We start from the raw sequence: 21,873 nt of genomic DNA, 5'->3' as shown, positions 1-21,873 counted from the left end.
GTTTGGAGGTCGTACTCCGAGGATGACTGTGGTATGGACAGAGTGTCCCGGGCCAAGGAGCTGGTGTGAAATACTTTAGGAGAGTGATAAAGGTGAATCATGGAGTAGAGTATAAAGCATCATGGATGATTGATGATGGTCAAATACAGAAGGACAGTAAGGTGGCATCAAGAATACGCCTCGGCTGCTAACTGTACTGTATCACTAGGTTAATCCTCGGCTGCTAACTGTACTGTATCACTAGGTTACTCCTCGGCTGCTAACTGTACTGTATCACTAGGTTAATCCTCGGCTGCTAACTGTACTGTATCACTAGGTTACTCCTCGGCTGCTAACTGTACTGTATCACTAGGTTACTCCTCGGCTGCTAACTGTACTGTATCACTAGGTTACTCCTCGGCTGCTAACTGTACTGTATCACTAGGTTAATCCTCGGCTGCTAACTGTACTGTATCACTAGGTTACGTGTCGGCTGCTAACTGTACTGTATCACTAGGTTACTCCTCAGCTGCTAACTGTACTGTATCACTAGGTTACTCCACGGCTGCTAACTGTACTGTATCACTAGGTTAATCCTCGGCTGCTAACTGTACTGTATCACTAGGTTACTCCTCGGCTGCTAACTGTACTGTATCACTAGGTTACTCCTCGGCTGCTAACTGTACTGTATCACTAGGTTACTCCTCGGCTGCTAACTGTACTGTATCACTAGGTTACTCCTCGGCTGCTAACTGTACTGTATCACTAGGTTACTCCTCGGCTGCTAACTGTACTGTATCACTAGGTTACTCCTCGGCTGCTAACTGTACTGTATCACTAGGTTACTCCTCGGCTGCTAACTGTACTGTATCACTAGGTTACTCCTCGGCTGCTAACTGTACTGTATCACTAAGTTAATCCTCGGCTGCTAACTGTACTGTATCAATAGGTTACTCCTCGGCTGCTAACTGTACTGTATCACTAGGTTACTCCTCAGCTGCTAACTGTACTGTATCACTAGGTTACTCCTCGGCTGCTAACTGTACTGTATCACTAGGTTACTCCTCGGCTGCTAACTGTACTGTATCACTAAGTTACACATCGGCTGCTAACTGTACTGTATCACTAGGTTACTCCTCAGCTGCTAACTTTACTGTATCACTAGGTTACTCCTCGGCTGCTAACTTTACTGTATCACTAGGTTACTCCTCGGCTGCTAACTGTACTGTATCACTAGGTTACTCCTCGGCTGCTAACTATAACTAGGTTACTCCTCGGCTGCTAACTTTACTGTATCACTAGGTTACGTGTCGGCTGCTAACTGTACTGTATCACTAGGTTACTCCTCGGCTGCTAACTGTACTGTATCACTAGGTTACTCCTCGGCTGCTAACTGTACTGTATCACTAGGTTACTCGGCTGCTAACTGTACTGTATCACTAGGTTACTCCTCGGCTGCTAACTGTACTGTATCACTAGGTTACTCCTCGGCTGCTAATGTAACAGTGTAGGTTCCGTCCCTCTCTTCGCCCCAACCTGGGCTCGAACCAGGGACCCTTGCACACATCAACAACTGACACCCCACGAAGCATCGTTACCCATCGCGCCACAAAAGCCGCGGCCCTGGCAACGCAAGGGGCAACCCTACTTCAAGTCTCAGAGCGAGTGACGTCACCGATTGAAACGCTATTAGCGCGCACCACCGCTAACTAACTAGCCATTCCACATCGGTTACACTCACCCCCCCTTTGACCTCCTCCTTTTTCGCAGCAACCAACGATCCGGGTCACGGCACCAATGTAAAAGTGTAGGTTCCGTCCCTCTCTTCGCCCCAACCTGGGCTCGAACCAGGGACCCTTGCACACATCAACAACTGACACCCCACGAAGCATCGTTACCCATTGCGCCACAAAAGCCGCGGCCCTTGCAACGCAAGGGGAAACTCTACTTCAAGTCTCAGAGCGAGCGACGTCACTGATTGAAACGCCATTAGCGCACACCACCGCTAACTAACTAGCCATTTCACATCGGTTACACTAACTTAACTGTATCACTAGGTTACTCCTCGGCTGCTAACTGAACTGTATCACTAGGTTACTCCTTGGCTGCTAACTGTACTGTATCACTAGGTTACTCCTCGGCTGCTAACTGTACTGTATCACTAGGTTACTCCTCGGCTGCTAACTGTACTGTATCACTAGGTTACTCCTCGGCTGCTAACTGTACTGTATCACTAGGTTACTCCTCGGCTGCTAACTGTACTGTATCACTAGGTTACTCCTTGGCTGCTAACTGTACTGTATCACTAGGTTACGTGTCGGCTGCTAACTGTACTGTATCACTAGGTTACGTGTCGGCTGCTAACTGTACTGTATCACTAGGTTACGTGTCGGCTGCTAACTGTACTGTATCACTAGGTTAATCCTCGGCTGCTAACTGTACTGTATCACTAGGTTACTCCTCGGCTGCTAACTGTACTGTATCACTAGGTTAATCCTCGGCTGCTAACTGTACTGTATCACTAGGTTACGTGTCGGCTGCTAACTGTACTGTATCACTAGGTTACTCCTCGGCTGCTAACTGTACTGTATCACTAGGTTACTCCTCGGCTGCTAACTGTACTGTATCACTAGGTTAATCCTCGGCTGCTAACTGTACTGTATCACTAGGTTACTCCTCGGCTGCTAACTGTACTGTATCACTAGGTTACTCCTCGGCTGCTAACTGTACTGTATCACTAGGTTACTCCTCGGCTGCTAACTGTACTGTATCACTAAGTTACACATCGGCTGCTAACTGTACTGTATCACTAGGTTACTCCTCGGCTGCTAACTGTACTGTATCACTAGGTTACTCCTCGGCTGCTAACTGTACTGTATCACTAGGTTACTCCTCGGCTGCTAACTGTACTGTATCACTAGGTTACTCCTCGGCTGCTAACTGTACTGTATCACTAGGTTACGTGTCGGCTGCTAACTGTACTGTATCACTAGGTTACTCCTCGGCTGCTAACTGTACTGTATCACTAAGTTAATCCTCGGCTGCTAACTGTACTGTATCACTAGGTTACTCCTCGGCTGCTAACTGTACTGTATCACTAGGTTACTCCTCAGCTGCTAACTGTACTGTATCACTAGGTTACTCCTCGGCTGCTAACTGTACTGTATCACTAGGTTACTCCTCGGCTGCTAACTGTACTGTATCACTAAGTTACACATCGGCTGCTAACTGTACTGTATCACTAGGTTACTCCTCGGCTGCTAACTTTACTGTATCACTAGGTTACTCCTCGGCTGCTAACTGTACTGTATCACTAGGTTACTCCTCGGCTGCTAACTTTACTGTATCACTAGGTTACTCCTCGGCTGCTAACTGTACTGTATCACTAGGTTACTCCTCGGCTGCTAACTGTACTGTATCACTAGGTTACGCCTCGGCTGCTAACTGTACTGTATCACTAGGTTACTCCTCGGCTGCTAACTGTACTGTATCACTAGGTTACTCCTCGGCTGCTAACTGTACTGTATCACTAGGTTACGTGTCGGCTGCTAACTGTACTGTATCACTAGGTTACTCCTCGGCTGCTAACTGTACTGTATCACTAGGTTACTCCTCGGCTGCTAACTGTACTGTATCACTAGGTTACTCCTCGGCTGCTAACTGTACTGTATCACTAGGTTACTCCTCGGCTGCTAACTGTACTGTATCACTAGGTTACTCCTCGGCTGCTAACTGTACTGTATCACTAGGTTACTCCTCGGCTGCTAACTTAACTGTATCACTAGGTTACTCCTCGGCTGCTAACTGTACTGTATCACTAGGTTACTCCTCGGCTGCTAACTGTACTGTATCACTAGGTTACGCCTCGGCTGCTAACTGTACTGTATCACTAGGTTACTCCTTGGCTGCTAACTGTACTGTATCACTAGGTTACGTGTCGGCTGCTAACTGTACTGTATCACTAGGTTACGTGTCGGCTGCTAACTGTACTGTATCACTAGGCTACTCCTCGGCTGCTAACTTAACTGTATCACTAGGTTACTCCTCGGCTGCTAACTTTACTGTATCACTAGGTTACTCCTCGGCTGCTAACTGTACTGTATCACTAGGTTACGTGTCGGCTGCTAACTGTACTGTATCACTAGGTTACTCCTCGGCTGCTAATTTTACTGTATCACTAGGTTACTCCTCGGCTGCTAACTGTACTGTATCACTAGGTTACTCCTCGGCTGCTAACTATCACTAGGTTACTCCTCGGCTGCTAACTGTACTGTATCACTAGGTTACTCCTCGGCTGCTAACTGTACTGTATCACTAGGTTACTCCTCGGCTGCTAACTGTACTGTATCACTAGGTTACTCCTCGGCTGCTAACTGAGTATCACTAGGTTACTCCTCGGCTGCTAACTGTACTATATCACTAGGTTACGTGTCGGCTGCTAACTGTACTGTATCACTAGGTTACTCCTCGGCTGCTAACTGTACTGTATCACTAGGTTACTCCTCAGCTGCTAACTGTACTGTATCACTAGGTTACTCCTCAGCTGCTAACTTTACTGTATTACTAGGTTAATCCTCGGCTGCTAACTTTACTGTATCGCTACGTTACACATCGGCTGCTAACTGTACTGTATCACTAGGTTATGTGTTGGCTGCTAACTGTACTGTATCGCTACGTTACACATCGGCTGCTAACTGTACTGTATCACACTACGAGAACACAACATACACACACCGGTGTCTGTGTCTGTGTTTCTCTGTGTCAGTGCATAGGTCAAGTCAGAGAGGATAGGCAGGGATGAATCTCCCATTGTCTCATTGTGATAAACAACAATACAATGTGAAGCAGAGAATACTAACAGTCTTTACAAACTGAGGACGGGAATCTGTTACCTCTGGCATTTAGACTGGAGGGAAACATCCAGTACCAAATAAGAGATAGCTCTCGTAAATCATTGCACAAAATGTCATCTACGATTACATAGTTGAACAACTGACGTGAATGATCATTTATCCACCCCTGCCTGTATTCATGCTTCTTACACAATGCTCTGAGACTGAAAGAAAGGGAGAGGAGAAGAGTAATCTGATCTGGTTTTACATCGCAGTGACTTTCTAGTGCTCTCTCTTTCCTAGACTTAGAGTACATTGTGTTGTAGCATACCATACTGTCTGTCCTATTCTGTGACCTCTAGTTCATGTTCATGTCTCCTGAGAGAAATGCTATAGCCTACACTATGGAAATGGAACATTGGAATGTGCAATTAAAGCGTACAAATGCAAGTGCTGAAATGGCGTGATAAAAGTGATGTAACTCTGTGTGTTGGATGTATCATAGTGTCCATCAGCTGACACCCCTAGATCAGGGGTGTCAAACTCATTCCATGGAGGGCCTAGTGTCTGCAGGTTTTTGGTTTTCCCTTTCAATTAAGACCTAGACAACCAGGTGAGGGGAGTTCCTTACTAAATAGTAACCTTCATTCATCAATCAAGTACAAGGGAGGAACGAAAACACACAGACACCCGGTCCTCTGTGGAATGAGTTAGACAACTGTGTTTTAGAGATTTCAGGATGAGTTGACTGTGGTGTGTTATCTAAACAGAGGGATTAGAGACTAGCCTATATTTTTATTTATTTATTTATTTATTTCACCTTTATTTAACCAGGTAGGCAAGTTGAGAACAAGTTCTCATTTACAATTGCGACCTGGCCAAGATAAAGCAAAGCAGTTCGACAACATACAAAAACACAGAGTTACACATGGAGTAAAACAACATACAATCAATGATGCAGTAGAAAAAAGGAAAAAAAGACTATATACAATGTGAGCAAATGATGTGAGATAAGGGAGGTAAAGGCAAAAAAAGCCATGGTGGCAAAGTAAATAAAGTATAGCAAGAAAATCACTGGAATGGTAGATTTGTAGTTTGAAAAAAGTTCAAAGTTAAAATATAAATAATATGGTGCAAAGGAGCAAAATAAATAAAATAAATAAATACAGTAGGGGAAGAGGTAGTAGTTTGGGCTAAATTATAGATGGGCTATGTACAGGTGCAGTGATCTGTGAGCTGCTCTGACAGCTGGTGCTTAAAGCTAGTGAGGGAGTTAAGTGTTTCCAGTTTCAGAGATTTTTGTAGTTCGTTCCAGTCATTGGCAGCAGAGAACTGGAAGGAGAGACGACCAAAGGAGGAGTTGGCTTTAGGGGTGACCAGAGAGATATACCTGCTGGAGCGCGTGCTACGTGCTATATGACCAGATATCTAAACAGAGGGATTAGAGACTAGCCTATATGACCAGATATCTAAAGAGAGGGATTAGACACTAGCCTATATGACCAGATATCTAAACAGAGGGATTAGAGACTAGCCTATATGACCAGATATCTAAACAGAGGGATTAGAGACTAGCCTATATGACCAGATATCTAAACAGAGGGATTAGAGACTAGCCTATATGACCAGATATCTAAACAGAGGGATTAGAGACTAGCCTATATGACCAGATATCTAAACAGAGGGATTAGAGACTAGCCTATGTGACCAGATATCTAAACAGGGGGATTAGAGGGTAACCTATAGCAATACATATCTAAACAGAGGGATTAGAGACTAGCCTATATGACCAGATATCTAAACAGAGGGATTAGAGACTAGCCTATATGACCAGATATCTAAACAGAGGGATTAGAGACTAGCCTATATGACCAGATATCTAAACAGAGGGATTAGAGACTAGCCTATGTGACCAGATATCTAAACAGAGGGATTAGAGACTAGCCTATGTGACCAGATATCTAAACAGAGGGATTAGAGACTAGCCTATATGACCAGATATCTAAACAGAGGGATTAGAGGGTAGCCTATAGCTAGATATCTAAACAGAGGGATTAGAGGGTAACCTATAGCAATGCATATCTAAACAGAGGGATTAGAGACTAGCCTATATGACCAGATATCTAAACAGGAGGATTAGAGGGTAACCTATAGCAATGCATATCTAAACAGAGGGATTAGAGGGTAGCCTATAGCACCAGATATATAAAAAGAGGGATTAGAAGGTAACCTATAGCTCCAGATATCTAAACAGAGGGATTAGAGGGTAATCTATAGCACCAGATATATAAAAAGAGGGATTAGAAGGTAACCTATAGCTCCAGATATCTAAACAGAGGGATTAGAGGGTAACCTATAGCACCAGATATATAAACAGAGAGATGAGAGGGTAGCCTATAGCTAGATATCTAAACAGAGGGATTAGAGGGTAGCCAATAGCTCCAGATATCTAAACAGAGGCATTAGAGGGTAACCTATAGCAATGGATACCTAAACAGAGGGATTAGAGGGTAACCTATAGCTCCAGATATCTAAACAAAGGGATTAGAGTCTAGCCAATAGCTACAATGTAATTTATTTCAATAAAACACAAAATATGTTGCTGTAGATTATGATTTATGAACAAAGGTACTGTATACTAGCTGAAGTGTACATAAAACTATAATATTTATTACGTACAAACACAGCGTTTTGTGAACATGTCTCATTACCGTAACACTTTTTCAAATTCCTGTAAAATCTCCAATCAGTTTTTCAATAAAGTTTTATTCCCCCACGATGCATCATCTAGAGGAGTAGTCCTTAGTTCAGTAAATGTTTTTCACTTATATGCCTTCAGGATGAGGTTCTTATTCTCAAACAGCCCTTTGTTTATATCTTTTTTGGACTTTGAAATCTGTTGCGGTAATGAGAGTTTTGTGGAAATTGTGATAAAATACATAATGTCTGATCCAAAAAAACAAATCATTATTATGAAATAGATAAATACAGATCAAGAGGAAATCTCAGTGATCTAAGAGGAAAGTGTCTATTTGTCTGTGTGTGCACCTGGGTATGTGCATTGCATACGTGTGTGTGCATACTATGTGTGTGTGTGTTTGTATGTGTGTGCAAGGGAAAAAGAGGAGTGTGTTAAAAGCACACCTGCATCCTCACCTTTTGACCTCTCTGTTTAACAGCCTCCCCACTCCTTCATTCCCCCATCCCTCCAACCCTCCTCCCCACGCACGTAAATTGAAGTCATCACCATAACCCTATCTGTAAACCGGGACAGAAAATACTCCTTTTAAAGACCATGGACTGACTTCTGGTAATAAATAAGTTAATGGTAAATACATTGCGGTCTATGGAATGTGAAGAGTGGGCTTGAAATACAATATCAGTCTGCGTTACTCAAACAAGTGTTTCAGGTGGTGTGGGTCCATGTGGGACAGGTCCCACGGTCAGGGTCTGGAGAGCAGAGAGGTTTCATGGGAGGATGGGTTTTGTCTGCCGCCAGGACTGCTATGTGTGTCGCGTATAATCGTCAAGATTTAATCGTTACCAAGTGATATGTACAGTTGAAGTCGGAAGTTTACATACACCTTAGCCAAATATATTTAAACTCAGTTTTTCACAATTCCTGACATTTAATCCTAGTAAAAATTCCCTGTCTTAGGTCAGTTAGGATCACCACTTTATTTTAAGAATGTGAAATGTCAGAATAATAGTAGAAAGAATGATTTATTTCAGCTTTTATTTCTTTCATCACATTCCCAGTCGGTCAGAAGTTTACATACACTCAATTAGTATTTGGTAGCATTGCCCTTATATTGGTTCACTTGGGTCAAACGTTTCGGGTAGCCTTCCACAAGCGTCCCACAATAAGTTGGGTGAATTTTGGCCCATTCCTCTTGACAGAGCTGGTGTAACTGAGTCAGGTTTGTAGGCCTCCTTGTTTCCACACGCTTTTTCAGTTCTACCCACAAATGTTCTATAGGATTGAGGTCAGGTCTTTGTGATGGCCACTCCAATGCCTTGACTTTGTTGTCCTTAAGCCATTTTGCCACAACTTTGGAAGTATGCTTGGGGTCATTGTCCATTTGGAAGACCCATTTGCGACCAAGCTTTAACTTCCTGACTGATGTCTTGAGATGTTGCTTCAATATTTCCACATAATTTTCCTCCTCATGATGCCATCTATTTTGTGAAGTGCACCAGTCCCTCCTGCAGCAAAGCACCCCCACAACATGATGCTGCCACTCCCGTGCTTCACGGTTGGGATGGTGTTCTTCGGCTAGCAAGCCTCCCCCTTTTTCCTCCAAACATAACAATGGTCATTATGACCAAACAGTTCTATTTTTGTTTCATCAGACCAGAGGACATTTCTCCAAAAAGTACGATCTTTGTCCCCATGTGCAGTTGCAAACCATAGCCTGGCTTTTTTATGGCGGTTTTGGAGCAGTGGCTTCTTCCTTGCTGAGCGGCCTTTCAGGTTATGTTGATATAGGACTCGTTTTACTGTGGATATAGATACTTTTGTACCTGTTTCATCCAGCATCTTCACAAGGTCCTTTGCTGTTGTTCTGGGATTGATTTGCACTTTTCGCACCAAAGCACGTTCATCTCTAGGAGACAGAACTTGTCTCCTTCCTGAGCGGTATGACAGCTGCGTGGTCCCATACTTACGTACTATTGTTTGTACAGATGAACGTGGTACCTTCAGGCGTTTGGAAAGTGCCCCCAAGGATGAACCAGACTTGTGGTGGTAAAAAAAAAAACTGATGTCTTGGCTTATTTCTTTTCATTTTCCCATGATGTCAAGCAAAGAGGCACTGAGTTTGAAGGTAGGCCTTGAAATACATCCACAGGTACACCACCAATTGACTCAAATGATGTAAATTAGCCTATCAGAAGCTTCTAAAGCCATGACATCATTTTCTGGAATTTTCTTAGCTGTTTAAAGGCACAGTCAACTTAGTGTATGTAAACTTCTGACCCACTGGAATTATGAAACAGTGAATTATAAGTGAAATAATCTGTCTGTAAACAATTGTTGGAAAAATGTCTTGTGTCATGCACAAAGTAGCTGTCCTAACCGACTTGCCAAAACTATAGTTTGTTCACAAGAAATTTGTGGAGTGGTTGAAAAATGAGACTCCAACCTAAGTTTATGTAAACTTCCGACTTCATCTGTATGTAAGAGCAGACTACAGTCTGAATTACAAGCAGCAGCTCCTGTCCTGAGAGAGAGAGAGAGAGAGAGAGAGAGAGAGAGAGAGAGAGAGAGAGAGAGAGAGAGAAACAACTATTACTTTGAGCACGTCAGAGAGAGAGAGTGAGAGGCAGGCATGGCATCAATGTAAAGGTCAGGCGCCTTTGACAAACTTTGTTTCCATTTAGTAAGATAGAGGCTGAGTCTAGTTCTGCCAGGTCTGTGACCTCATCAAGCCGAGGGCACAGTGCAGCCTTATAAACCCAACCTCAGATCCCTCACATCCACCCAACTCACAGCACTCTTTCCTAGGTCATTACTCTGGTAATAATCACATCAGGATGTCATGATACTTGTCAAACGATTTTCTACTCTATTTTAGACAAAGTTTGTGTTGAGGAATGATGACTGTTATGTTACAGATATGTTACAGGTCTTTCAGGCAAGCTTTGTGTACTGGCTATAGAGGTAGTATCTACAGTACCTACCTGTACTAGTTAGTACCGTGTGTGTGAGAAAGAGAGATGTGTGTGTGTGTGTGTGTACTGATATTACTTAAAATGCAGTAAAGTATAGGCCTATAGACATGCACAAGCATGAGTCCATGTTGCGTGCATATGGTAATGTCCTCTCTGCCAAAAGCAATAGCTAATCCTCTGCAAACAGTATGAAGTGCTGTTTATCATTACATCACCTTTTGGCTGTGATCCTGCTCCTATTGTGGACCTGTAGAAGACTGAGACAATGAGATGTGAAAGGGCCTGAGCCGGTTTGACACAATGACTGTGTTTGCTTCCCAAATGGTAACCTATTCCCTTTGCATTGCACTACTTTTGACCGGGCCTATTGGGCTCTGGTCAAAGGTAGTGCACTATGTTGTTAGTAAGGGGCCATTTGGGACTCACCCTGTGTGATGTTCAGCTGGCCAGATTAGTAGGAAAACAAATCATGATTAAATGTAATCTCTCTGGGCAGATTCACACACGTTACAAACTCTTTCATTCATAGTGTCACAGAGTATGAATGTCAAACTAGTCTGGTCAGTTTACTACATGGAGGGGGAGAAGACTGTCATGGCATTGTGCTTTTTTAGTTCAACATCTAGATTTGATTTACATTGGGTTGAGTTGTCATCTAATGTGAATTAAGTAAAACATTTCACCATATCATTGGATTTAGGTTGAAAGGTGGGTAAAAAAAATACGAAATACCCTGACGTTGATAACTTTTTGCAAATCCAATCAGTTTTCCACGTTGATTCAACGTCATTGCATAGACATTTTTGGTTGAAATGACGTGGAACCAACATTGATTCAACCAGTTTTGCCCATTGGGTTTAGTGTAGTGTATCAGTATTTCATAACAATCACCTTCCTTATAAAGTTGTAGGTGAGTTGACTTTAAAGGTACATTCTGGGGATTGGGAATCTGTTCAGTGGTCATTTCCAGGTTACAGATTGTATCGTTATGAACTCTCCCCAGGATTATACTTGACGTGAAGATGTTGTTTGCTGTTCAGAACACTATGGAGGAGGGAATGTTCTGGTAAAATAATACCACTGTAGTGCACCTCATCATCATTAGCAGTAGAAGAGGCCATGCAAGGTCTCTTACCTCATATGGTGACTAACTAATTGTGTTCTGGCAGATTCCACTTCACACCTTGGCCAAGCTGACAGGCAGCAAAACAGAATGTGCTCATCGACAAACTATGTTTGTGGTTTCGTACCTAGCGTACACAGCAACATTAAAAACCATGCTCATAGTTCATACATAGACTACATCAGCAACATTTAAAACCATGTTCATAGTTCATACATAGCGTACACATCAACATTAAAAACCATGCTCATAGTCCATACATAGACTACATCAGCAACATTTAAAACCATGTTCATAGTTCATACATAGCGTACACATCAACATTAAAAACCATGCTCATAGTCCATACATAGACTACATCAGCAACAGTAAAAACCATGCTCATAGTTCATACATAGACTACACATCAACATTAAAAACCATGCTCATAGTTCATACATAGACTACATCAGCAGTTACATAACTGGTGTTTTTGTTTTGTGCTCTTCTGAGAAGTTCAGAGATAATTCCAAAAACATCATCATCTCAAACCTTGCTTTCATTTGGCTTGCTTGAATAACTGGTACTTTCCAGCAAAAGTCTCTCTTTGCACATTCTTGTTAGTTTTTGTTTACTTTATTGTTGGACTATGACATGATCTGGAGGGAGTGAAATGGGTGAGAGCTTCCAAAGGAAAGTAGGCTCTAAAAATAAAGTGTTACCAATGTTTCTCTGAAAGTAGTGTACAAAGCCAGTATAGATGTGCCAAAGGGAGTGATCCAGCCTAGGATTGGAACCCTAGATGTTCCCAGTGAGAGGTCTAAACAGAAGTATAGTTCTCTCACAGTATAGGTTTCCCAGCACTCCTACTTCCAACCATTACAGTCATGGAACAGGACAGCCTGTGTGACTGTCAAACCCAACACTGACCAGTAGCGTTGGCCCTCGGCAATGTTTACTCTCAAAACACACAGCTTTGTCAGGGAAGTGAGCGTACAACAGCCAGAGTTGATATGGAGACATGCCAGATGCTCCACTCCAGCCAGCTCTATTTCAGTCTCACACAAACACACACAGCACAGCAGAGAACACTGGGGCATATCTGAGCTGTCAGGACAGTCAATCAAAGAGATTGTTAGATATTATTATACACTCACTGAGCACTCTGCAATCGTCAGGTTTGGCACTTTGGCAGTACACACTTAGAAAAAAGGGTTCTTCGGCTGTCCCCATAGGAGAACCCTTTTTGGTTCCAGGTAGAACCCTTTTGGGTTCCATGTAGAACTCTCTGTGTAAATGGTTCTTCATGAAACCCAAAAGCGTTCTACCTGGAACCAAAAAGGGTTCTTCAAAGGGTTCTCCTATGGGGACAGCCAAAGACAGTGACCCGGGTTGAACTCTTTAGAGGTGTTGCGTAACCAGCTCCTTGTCGACCTGGATCCCAGCTGTGCCCTTTGTCTGTTTGAACAGCTCAAATGTTGCAAGACTAACTGTGAGTAATAGCTGCAATCCATTAGGACAAAACAGGGCCTGATTGCTTTAGTGTCTACTGTGGCACAGTTTACTCATCAACAGAACCCTGATGAAGGTTTACGGAATTACACGCTATCCTCCTGGGACTAGTGCATTGTGATGGTGTAAGCAAACACTCACTAACGGATATGGCTGCTCTCTGCTCTCGCCTGGAGCCCAGATCTCTGAGTTTAGATCTGTTCAAGCAGACTGCTGCTTGCGGCGATGACATCATCCCCGAATCATTCCGTGCCTTGCATGTGTACATATGCAGTCAAACAGCTATCCCTCTTACTCATAAACTGTCAGCCAGGCCAGGCCACTAATACAACTGGTGATGTAATGAATGATTCAAGGCGTTTTTCTTTTCATCCTCAGATCAAACACACAGAACAGAGATTGGCCTATGTTTATTCAGGATTTGTATTTACAATCACTTTTTCATCAAGGTGTACGTTTACCTTTCCCGGTACTATATAACGCAGAAAATGATAAATGACACAGTGAATGGAGCTTAAGACTATCGGGCCATTCATGGCTTCATCATTGTCATGAGTCAGTGATTTAACCAAACCACCATCTTATACAATGATACAGAGCCTGGACGACTGAGCTTCGGGGCTGAATAAAACAGATCACTCCCCTCACACAGCTCTCACCCGCCTCAACCCACCAACCCTTTACCCCACGGCTACACCCAACCCCACCCCAACCCACCTATCAATCTCCTCCCACTATGTTCCTTCCTGTTCCCCCTGCAGGTAAAAAACCATGCGTTCCCGTAGCAACAGCCTAGAGGACACAGCAAATGCCAAGCTGGCTCAGCACCAGGCACGATCGCAGCGGCGGGCCACAGAACGTGAGGAGCCCCAGGGCAGGGGTGCAGGACGGGCCAGGCACAGGGAGCCCCCCGATGACACAGGCACAAACACAGGCACTGTCCAGAGGAAGGAAAAGGAGGGCAGCGGCAGCAGTGGGAGTGGCAGTGCCAGCAGTAACAGTCGGAGGGAGAAGGCAGCAGGCGGGAAGGCCAGGGACCTCTCCCGAGACGACCTTCTGTTCCTGCTCTCCATGCTAGAAGGAGAACTGCAGGTGAGGAGAGACTGTGGGACTGGCCAGGGTTTGGATGGTTCTGGGTTGTTTGGTGAGGAGAGACTAGGAGACTGGGCAAGGGTTTGGCTGGTTCTGGGTTATCTGGTGAGGAGAGGCAGAATACTTGGCTTCTTGATAAAGTAAACCATGGGTAGTCTAGCTATAGGACAGGCTTCTTGGTAATACTGAACCATGGGTAGTCTAGCTATAGGACAGGCTTCTTGGTAATACTGAACCATGGGTAGTCTAGCTATAGGACAGGCTTCTTGGTAATACTGAACCATGGGTAGTCTAGCTATAGGACAGGCTTCTTGGTAATACTGAACCATGGGTGTCCAGCTATAGGACAGGCTTCTTGGTAATACTGAACCATGGGTAGTCTAGCTATAGGACAGGCTTCTTGATAAAGTAAACCATGGGTAGTCTAGCTATAGGACAGGCTTCTTGGTAATACTGAACCATGGGTAGTCTAGCTATAGGACAGGCTTCTTGGTAATACTGAACCATGGGTAGTCTAGCTATAGGACAGGCTTCTTGGTAATACTGAACCATGGGTAGTCTAGCTATAGGACAGGCTTCTTGGTAATACTGAACCATGGGTAGTCTAGCTTTAGGACAGGCTTCTTGGTAATACTGAACCATGGGTAGTCTAGCTATAGGACAGGCTTCTTGGTAATACTAAACCATGGGAGTCCAGCTATAGGACAGGCTTCTTGGTAATACTGAACCATGGGTAGTCTAGCTATAGGACAGGCTTCTTGGTAATACTGAACCATGGGTAGTCTAGCTATAGGACAGGCTTCTTTGTAATACTGAACCATGGGTAGTCTAGCTATAGGACAGGCTTCTTGGTAATACTGAACCATGGGTAGTCTAGCTATAGGACAGGCTTCTTGGTAATACTGAACCATGGGTAGTCTAGCTATAGGACAGGCTTCTTGGTAATACTGAACCATGGGTAGTCTAGCTATAGGACAGGCTTCTTGGTAATACTGAACCATGGGTAGTCTAGCTATAGGACAGGCTTCTTGGTAATACTGAACCATGGGTAGTCTAGCTATAGGACAGGCTTCTTGGTAATACTGAACCATGGGTAGTCTAGCTATAGGACAGGCTTCTTGGTACAGTCATACTAAACCATGGGTAGTCTAGCCATAGGACAGGCTTCTTGGTAATACTGAACCATGGGTAGTCTAGCTATAGGACAGGCTTCTTTGTAATACTGAACCATGGGTAGTCTAGCTATAGGACAGGCTGCTTTGTAATACTAAACCATGGGTAACCTAGCTTTTGGTCATACTAAACCATGGGTAGTCTTTCTTCTTGGTAATACTAAACCATGGGTAGTCTAGCTATCATGCTCATAGAACTGTGTCCTCTTCTCTCTCTCTCCCTCTCTCTCTCCCCTACCACAGGCCAGAGACGAGGTGATCACGGTATTGAAGGCTGAGAAGATTGACTTGGCCCTCTTGGAGGCCCAGTATGGGTTCGTCACCCCACAGAAGGTCCTTCAGGCCTTGCAGAGAGACACCGTCCAGAGCAAGGCTGAGACCTTCCAGGAAGACATCTACGAGAGGCCCATGGCTGAGGTAGCACAGTCTCAACATTCAATACAGCAGCTCAGTAAAGTCTGGGGTCAGTGAAGTGTAGCACCCAGATAAGACGACTTGGAAGGGTTGAAACTTCAGCTACAGTATATGGGTGGCAGGTAGCCTAGCAGTTAAGAGCGTTGGGCCAGTAACAGAAAGGTCGCTGGTTCGAATCCCCAAGCCAACTAGGTGAAAAATCTGTTGATGTGCCCGTGAGCAAGGCCCTTAACCCTAATTGCTCCTGTAAGTCACTCTAGATAAGAGTCTGCTAAAATGTATATGAAGTAGCTACTTTGTAGGTTCAAAGATCAACTTTGGGTTTTTGTCTCATGACTGGACAATCACGTTTTGAAATACATTTATACATCCGATATCACCTCACATAGAGGTGACAGGAAGTGTATTTGGAGTGGTCAGTAAACGCTCTGGTCTCTCTTAGCTGGACAAGCTGGTGGAGAAGCAGAGGGAGACCCACCGTCGCATGCTGGAGCAGCTGCTGCTGACTGAGCAGTCCCACAAGCGCGCCCTGTACAAGCTGGATGACGAGAAGAGGAACCATGGAGACTTCATGAGGAAGAGTGACGAGTTCACCAACCTGCTGGAGCAGGAACGAGAGAGGTCTGTTGGTTGATCTGTTTCTCAACTTAACAAACATATATGCGCAAAGGCAGGCACACACGCATGTATGCACATATACGACACACACACACACACACACACACACACACACACACACACACACACAAGAGCTGAGCTCGCCCCTCAGAAAGGCTCCTCAAGGTGTTGAATGAATGATCTTGAAATGAACACTTACATTCCAAAACCTTTGTGGATGATTTTTATTTGCTGTTTTCACATAGAAAATAGGGACTTTTATTTATCAAATGCTTGATAAATAATTCAATACATCAGAATCAGGTTGCCTTTGATTGGTAATCCCCTTATAAATGACGTGACTGCATTATAACCCAGGTTGTGTTGAGACATGTTATCGTAGGACGACAGAGTGATGCATGATGCCAGAAGAAACGTTACTCATTGGCTTCCAAAGCACAATAACCCAATCCTGAATAGCTGCTATAGACAGATTCATACTGATGTTTGTGTAGGCTAGATATTAGATTAATACGTGTTCTTTTAGGTTAGCTGGTATTTACCTGGAATTTAGAACGACATTATGAATAGTTACATACAGAGAAAAACTTTCTTGAAGGTTCCCAGTTTTACACATGTTTAGGTTTCATCCAGGTTTCTGCAACTCTGTGATAATTGAACTGTAATATACTCTATGTATAATATTACAGCAAATGAATGGGCATGCCAAGGAGATGTCCAAAACAAACACTACATTACACTTTATACACATTAACAGACCATCTGACAGAGTACAGAGTTCCCCTATTATAGACATTAATTGTGTCGTAACTCAAACATGACCCAGACTCATTTCGGTACTTAGAAACTCGACCATAGTGTTCAGATCGGGTGTGTTGAAGTCAAACTCGATGACTTGGCCCAAAATTAAACTGCATTTGCCGTTGTTATAAGCAACATATCTCTCTCTCTCTCTCTCTCTCTCTCTCTCTCTCTCTCTCTCTCTCTCTCTCTCTCTCTCTCTCTCTCTCTCTCTCTCTCTCTCTCTCTCTCTCTCTCTCTCTCTCTCTCTCTCTCTCTCTCTCTCTCTCTCTCTCTCTCAATAGTAATGTCTTTATATGGCAATGTCAGTCAGTGTGAAGTGAAGTCAGAGAGATCTGGCTTAAGTGTATCCACCCTGACAGAGAACTTTCAAGCCCTAACAGGGAGTTCACCTTCTGACTGAGGCTATGCCTTCCTGTAGAGACATCTATCATTGTAAATCTGTGTAAAACGGACTAGACTGTACCATACAGGTATAGTATGACCTCCTCCCTCTATCTCTCCCTCCATCCATCTCTCCCTCTATCCGCCCCTGCTGCCTCAGCCAGATTCATTCACACGTCCACCAAATCAATTCAGAGAGAGAGAGAGAGATTTGGCCATCAGCCCGGTCCAGAGCGAGGTGCCCTAATTATGATGACCGCATTATCAGAACCTCTCTGGGTCGGTCGGTGTGTTTGGCTTGGCGGACCGTGGCCACGGCCTGGGCCTGCAGGACTGGGCTCAGTCACGGTTCGGAGGAGCGTGTCAGGAAGTGATGGAGTGCCATGATAAATATCCCTCCTTCCAGGGTTCACATTAATTACTCTGTGAGAACAAGGTGAAAGATTTATACGGGAGAGAAAGAACACAATGGTCTAGGAGGAAAAGAGCATTAATCATACTGCATGTTCAACAAGATATCAGGTCGCCATGGTAATGACTAAAGTTTGACCATAGCTTTGTAGACTAGAGGACATCCAGATTTGGGCTTGAGTGCGTAAACTGTAAAAAAAGTAGAGCTTCGTCATCTGTCTTTGCTCAGAGACCGGCTAGAGCAGAACTAGAGCAACACGTGAAGTGCTTGGGGAACGACAGTAGAGTAAAGGTGGGTGTCTCTGAGGTGTTGTCTTACCTCATCTAATCCCTGGTTGTTTGTCTAGACCAGTGGTTCCCAAACTTTTTATAGTCCCGTATCGCTTCAAACATTCAACCTCCAGCTGCGTACCCCCTCTAGCACCAGAGTCAGCGCACTCTCAAATGTTGTTTTTTGCCATCATTGTAAGCCTGCCACACACACGCTACACAATACATTTATTAAACATAAGAATGACTGTGAGTTTTTGTCATAACCCGGCTCGTGGGAATCATCTTCCACACAGAGTCTGTGCCTGTTGTGGCAAACCTCTTCAAAGTTAGGAGCGTTTGTCACAAATTAAGTGGGAAACTGTCACCAAAGTCAGCCCAGAATGAAAGTTCTTTCGAACATGACAGTACCTGTGTGTTTGTTTCGCTGTCCTGGTCCACCCGGGCCGCAGGTAAGGTCAAGGATAGCAGGGTTCGGTACACAAATCTGGTTCTCGGTAGGTCCAGGTCTAAACGCCAACAGGTAAGTCCAAAACAGTCCAGCTCGTACACGGTATATCCAGCCAATGTAGATTGTCTCTTTCTCTATGGTTCATAGATCCTTCCCGCCCTCTCTCTCTCTTCCTGGTTTTTCTTGACCTTTTATCTGTGGGTCGGCTCCACCTTCTGAGGGTTCCCCTTGCTTCTGGGAATTGTATTTTTTTGTGATCTGTAGTTCTGATCGGGGTGGCCATTTTAGTGATCGGGCAGAGCCCGTTTATTAGTTCTGCCCTCACATATCTGCCATTTATCACTCGACCCCCTTCTTTGCCACACTGTATTTAGTTTTCATGCTAGTGAGGGCCGAGAATCCACTCTCACATAGGTACGCAAAGGGCATCAGTGTCTTAACAGCACAATTTGCCAAGGCAGGATACTCTGAGCGCAGCCCAATCCAGAAATCTGGCAGTGGCTTCTGATTAAATTCTATTTTCACAGAACCGCTTGGTGGAATTTCGATGAGGCTCTCTTGTTCAGATATCGGTAAGTGGACTGGAGGCAGGGCATGAAAGGGATAATGAATCCAGTTGTTTGTGTCATCCGTTTCGGGAAAGTACCTGCATAATTGCACACCCAACTCACTCAGGTGCTTCGCTATATCACATTTGACATTGTCAGTTCAGTTGCACACAAAAAAATCATACAATGATGGAAAGACCTGTGTGTTGACCTTGTTAATGCAGACAGAGAAGAGCTCCAACTTCTTAATCATAGCCTCAATTTTGTCTCGCACATTGAATATAGTTGCGGAGAGTCCCTGTAATCCTAGATTCAGATCATTCAGGCGAGTAAAAATGTCACCCAGATAGGCCAGAAAATACACAAGAGTTCAGGGGCCTTGCTTTAACAAAGTTAACCATTTTCACAGTGTCCAAAACGTCCTTCAAGCTGTCAGGCATTCCTTTGGCAGCAAGAGCCTCTCAGTGGATGCTGCAGTGTACACAACTGCAACTGCTTGCACGTTTGTTGCCACTCTACTATTTCTCCCTGTCATGGCTTTTGTGCCATCAGTACAGATTCCAACACATCTTGACCACCAAAGTCCATTTGATGTCACAAAGCTGTCCAGTACCTTAAAAATATCCTCTCCTGGTTTGCAGAAGAGGGTGTCTTCCTTAATTGACCCCCCATAAACGTAACGGACATATACCAGGATCTGTGCCAGGCCCGCCAAGTCTGTTGACTCATCCAGCTGTAACGAATAGAATTCACTGGCTTATATGCGAAGCAGTAATTGTTTCAAAACATCTCCTGCCATGTCACTGATGCGTCGTGAAACAGTGTTGTTTAATGAAGTCATTGTCTGTATAGTTTTTGTTGGCCTTTTCCCATTTAAGACTCTTCTAGCCCCTTCTTATTAATGGTATCTTTTGCTTTTATACATGTCTTATTACTCGAAAGTTGTCATAATTCTCGCTCAAAAAACTCCTGTGGCTTATTTTTCAAATAGGCATGTTCTGTTTCTAAATGTCTGCGCAACAGTGAAGGTTTCATCCAGTTGTGAGATAGTACTTTTACACATATAACACACTGTGGATGAGGAAAGGCACTACTGCCAATATATGTGAACCCCAAGTCAATGTAGTTCTCATCATATTTGCGCCTCTTCGATGGTCCAACATCCCTGTCTGTTGTTTGGTGCTTTCCCGAGTAAGGGGGCAGTAGCACTTTGGCTGCATCAGATTCACAACTGTCAGTGTCCATGCTACCTGGGCTAACAACAAATGTAGTATTACTGATGCTAGCATTGGATGTGCTTGTGGAAGCAGACCAACTTGTTGACAGGTGCAGGTGTAGTACTCCTGGTAGTAGCAGTACTACCAGTAGAGCTGGTATGTGTCTCTATGGACGTGGGCCTTACTTTTTTAACCATTTATCAATTTTCGAGCAAACGGAATGAGCAGCAGCTACGTTTGGCTACATATGGACCGTTAGTGGAATTCCCGCGAGAGAGTAACGGTTAATGTGATTGGATGCTAATTATTTGACTAGGCTACCTGTATTTGACATTGTGTTGTTATCTCGCTGAACACTAGATGGTTTAATTTTATTTTTGGCAGTGAAACGAGGCTACTCAGGCGAGGGGAAAAATCTCACCCAAATGTATAACCCCGTTGGAAAATATAAATGGACTGTTTGAAAATGTGAAGAATTTTCAATTATAATTTAAAAAAAATGTGAATCACATTTTTATTTGGCGTACCCCCGGCGGCATTGCACGGAACCCCAGTTTGGGAATACCTGGTCTAGACTATCGTCAAAGGACTGATTCATTTTACATGGCTGAATTCTGGGTAATTATGCTATCATCCTATACTGTTACAAACTATCAAATGTCTAGAGAGTCAGCAACCCTTAACATTACTGAAGGGTTCTGTTCTATTAAGACTGTATCATTTAGGCTCTTAATAAGTAGCATGTATGACGAACAGTGTTTATTCAAGCCAAACAAAATAACTAAATAGAGTTGGGCCTGGACAAAGAAACAGTGGAGTCACTTGCTCAAAGTAACTCTGAGTATTGACATTCAATAGCCCACCAGACTGTCACATGTGTTGCTGTCTTGTCTTGTGTTTACCATTTGGACCGAACATGGACATGAACCAGGGGCAAAAAGGCTTCTTTGAACCATAAACCTTTTTGCTCAAAATGGGAACACATTCTCTTCGACTCTCTTGGATGTCTACAGCAAAAATAATTCCCCAAAGCAATTTCAATAAATACTTTAACTGTAGCAGACGTCCCATTTCAGGACCTGATACATCGTGTGGCAGCTTCTGTTCTGAAGACAGCCATTCCCCAAAATAATCACAGGGGGCAGAAACACAAAACAGCAAAACCTCAGAACACACAGAATGTAGATGGACAAACCAATTATCACTGGTCTGAAGAGAGCAACAATAGCCTCTGTGATCTAAGCACTAAAGCTTGGCCATAGCTCACCCATTTGAAGAGCACTGTGCAGCACCAGTTTTTGATTTGAAGCCCGTTAATCCATTGTTGTATGATGCATTTTCGCTGGATGTAGTCATTTCCTTTCTGGACCCTGCTGGCAAACAGCGAGTGTGATTAC

The 21,873-nt window shown here is 43.9% G+C and overlaps 1 protein-coding gene across 1 annotated transcript in view; it reads left to right on the top strand.

Annotated features, from left to right (window-relative positions):
* LOC106575645 (filamin A-interacting protein 1-like) overlaps positions 1 to 21,873 on the top strand; it is a 79,443-nt gene that overhangs the window by 22,239 nt on the left and 35,331 nt on the right. The window contains exons 2-4 of the mRNA XM_014152260.2: positions 13,860 to 14,190; positions 15,606 to 15,779; positions 16,219 to 16,397. Coding sequence (XP_014007735.2) covers positions 13,870 to 14,190; positions 15,606 to 15,779; positions 16,219 to 16,397 — 674 coding nt within the window. The 5' untranslated portion in view covers positions 13,860 to 13,869. The remainder of the gene's footprint in view (positions 1 to 13,859; positions 14,191 to 15,605; positions 15,780 to 16,218; positions 16,398 to 21,873) is intronic.

This window comes from Salmo salar, chromosome ssa17, assembly GCF_905237065.1.
Source record: "Salmo salar chromosome ssa17, Ssal_v3.1, whole genome shotgun sequence".
In the NCBI taxonomy this organism is placed as follows: Eukaryota; Metazoa; Chordata; class Actinopteri; order Salmoniformes; family Salmonidae; genus Salmo; species Salmo salar.
The sequence above is the reverse complement of the archived record's forward strand: the minus strand, read 5'-3'. Positions and strand labels throughout refer to the sequence as shown.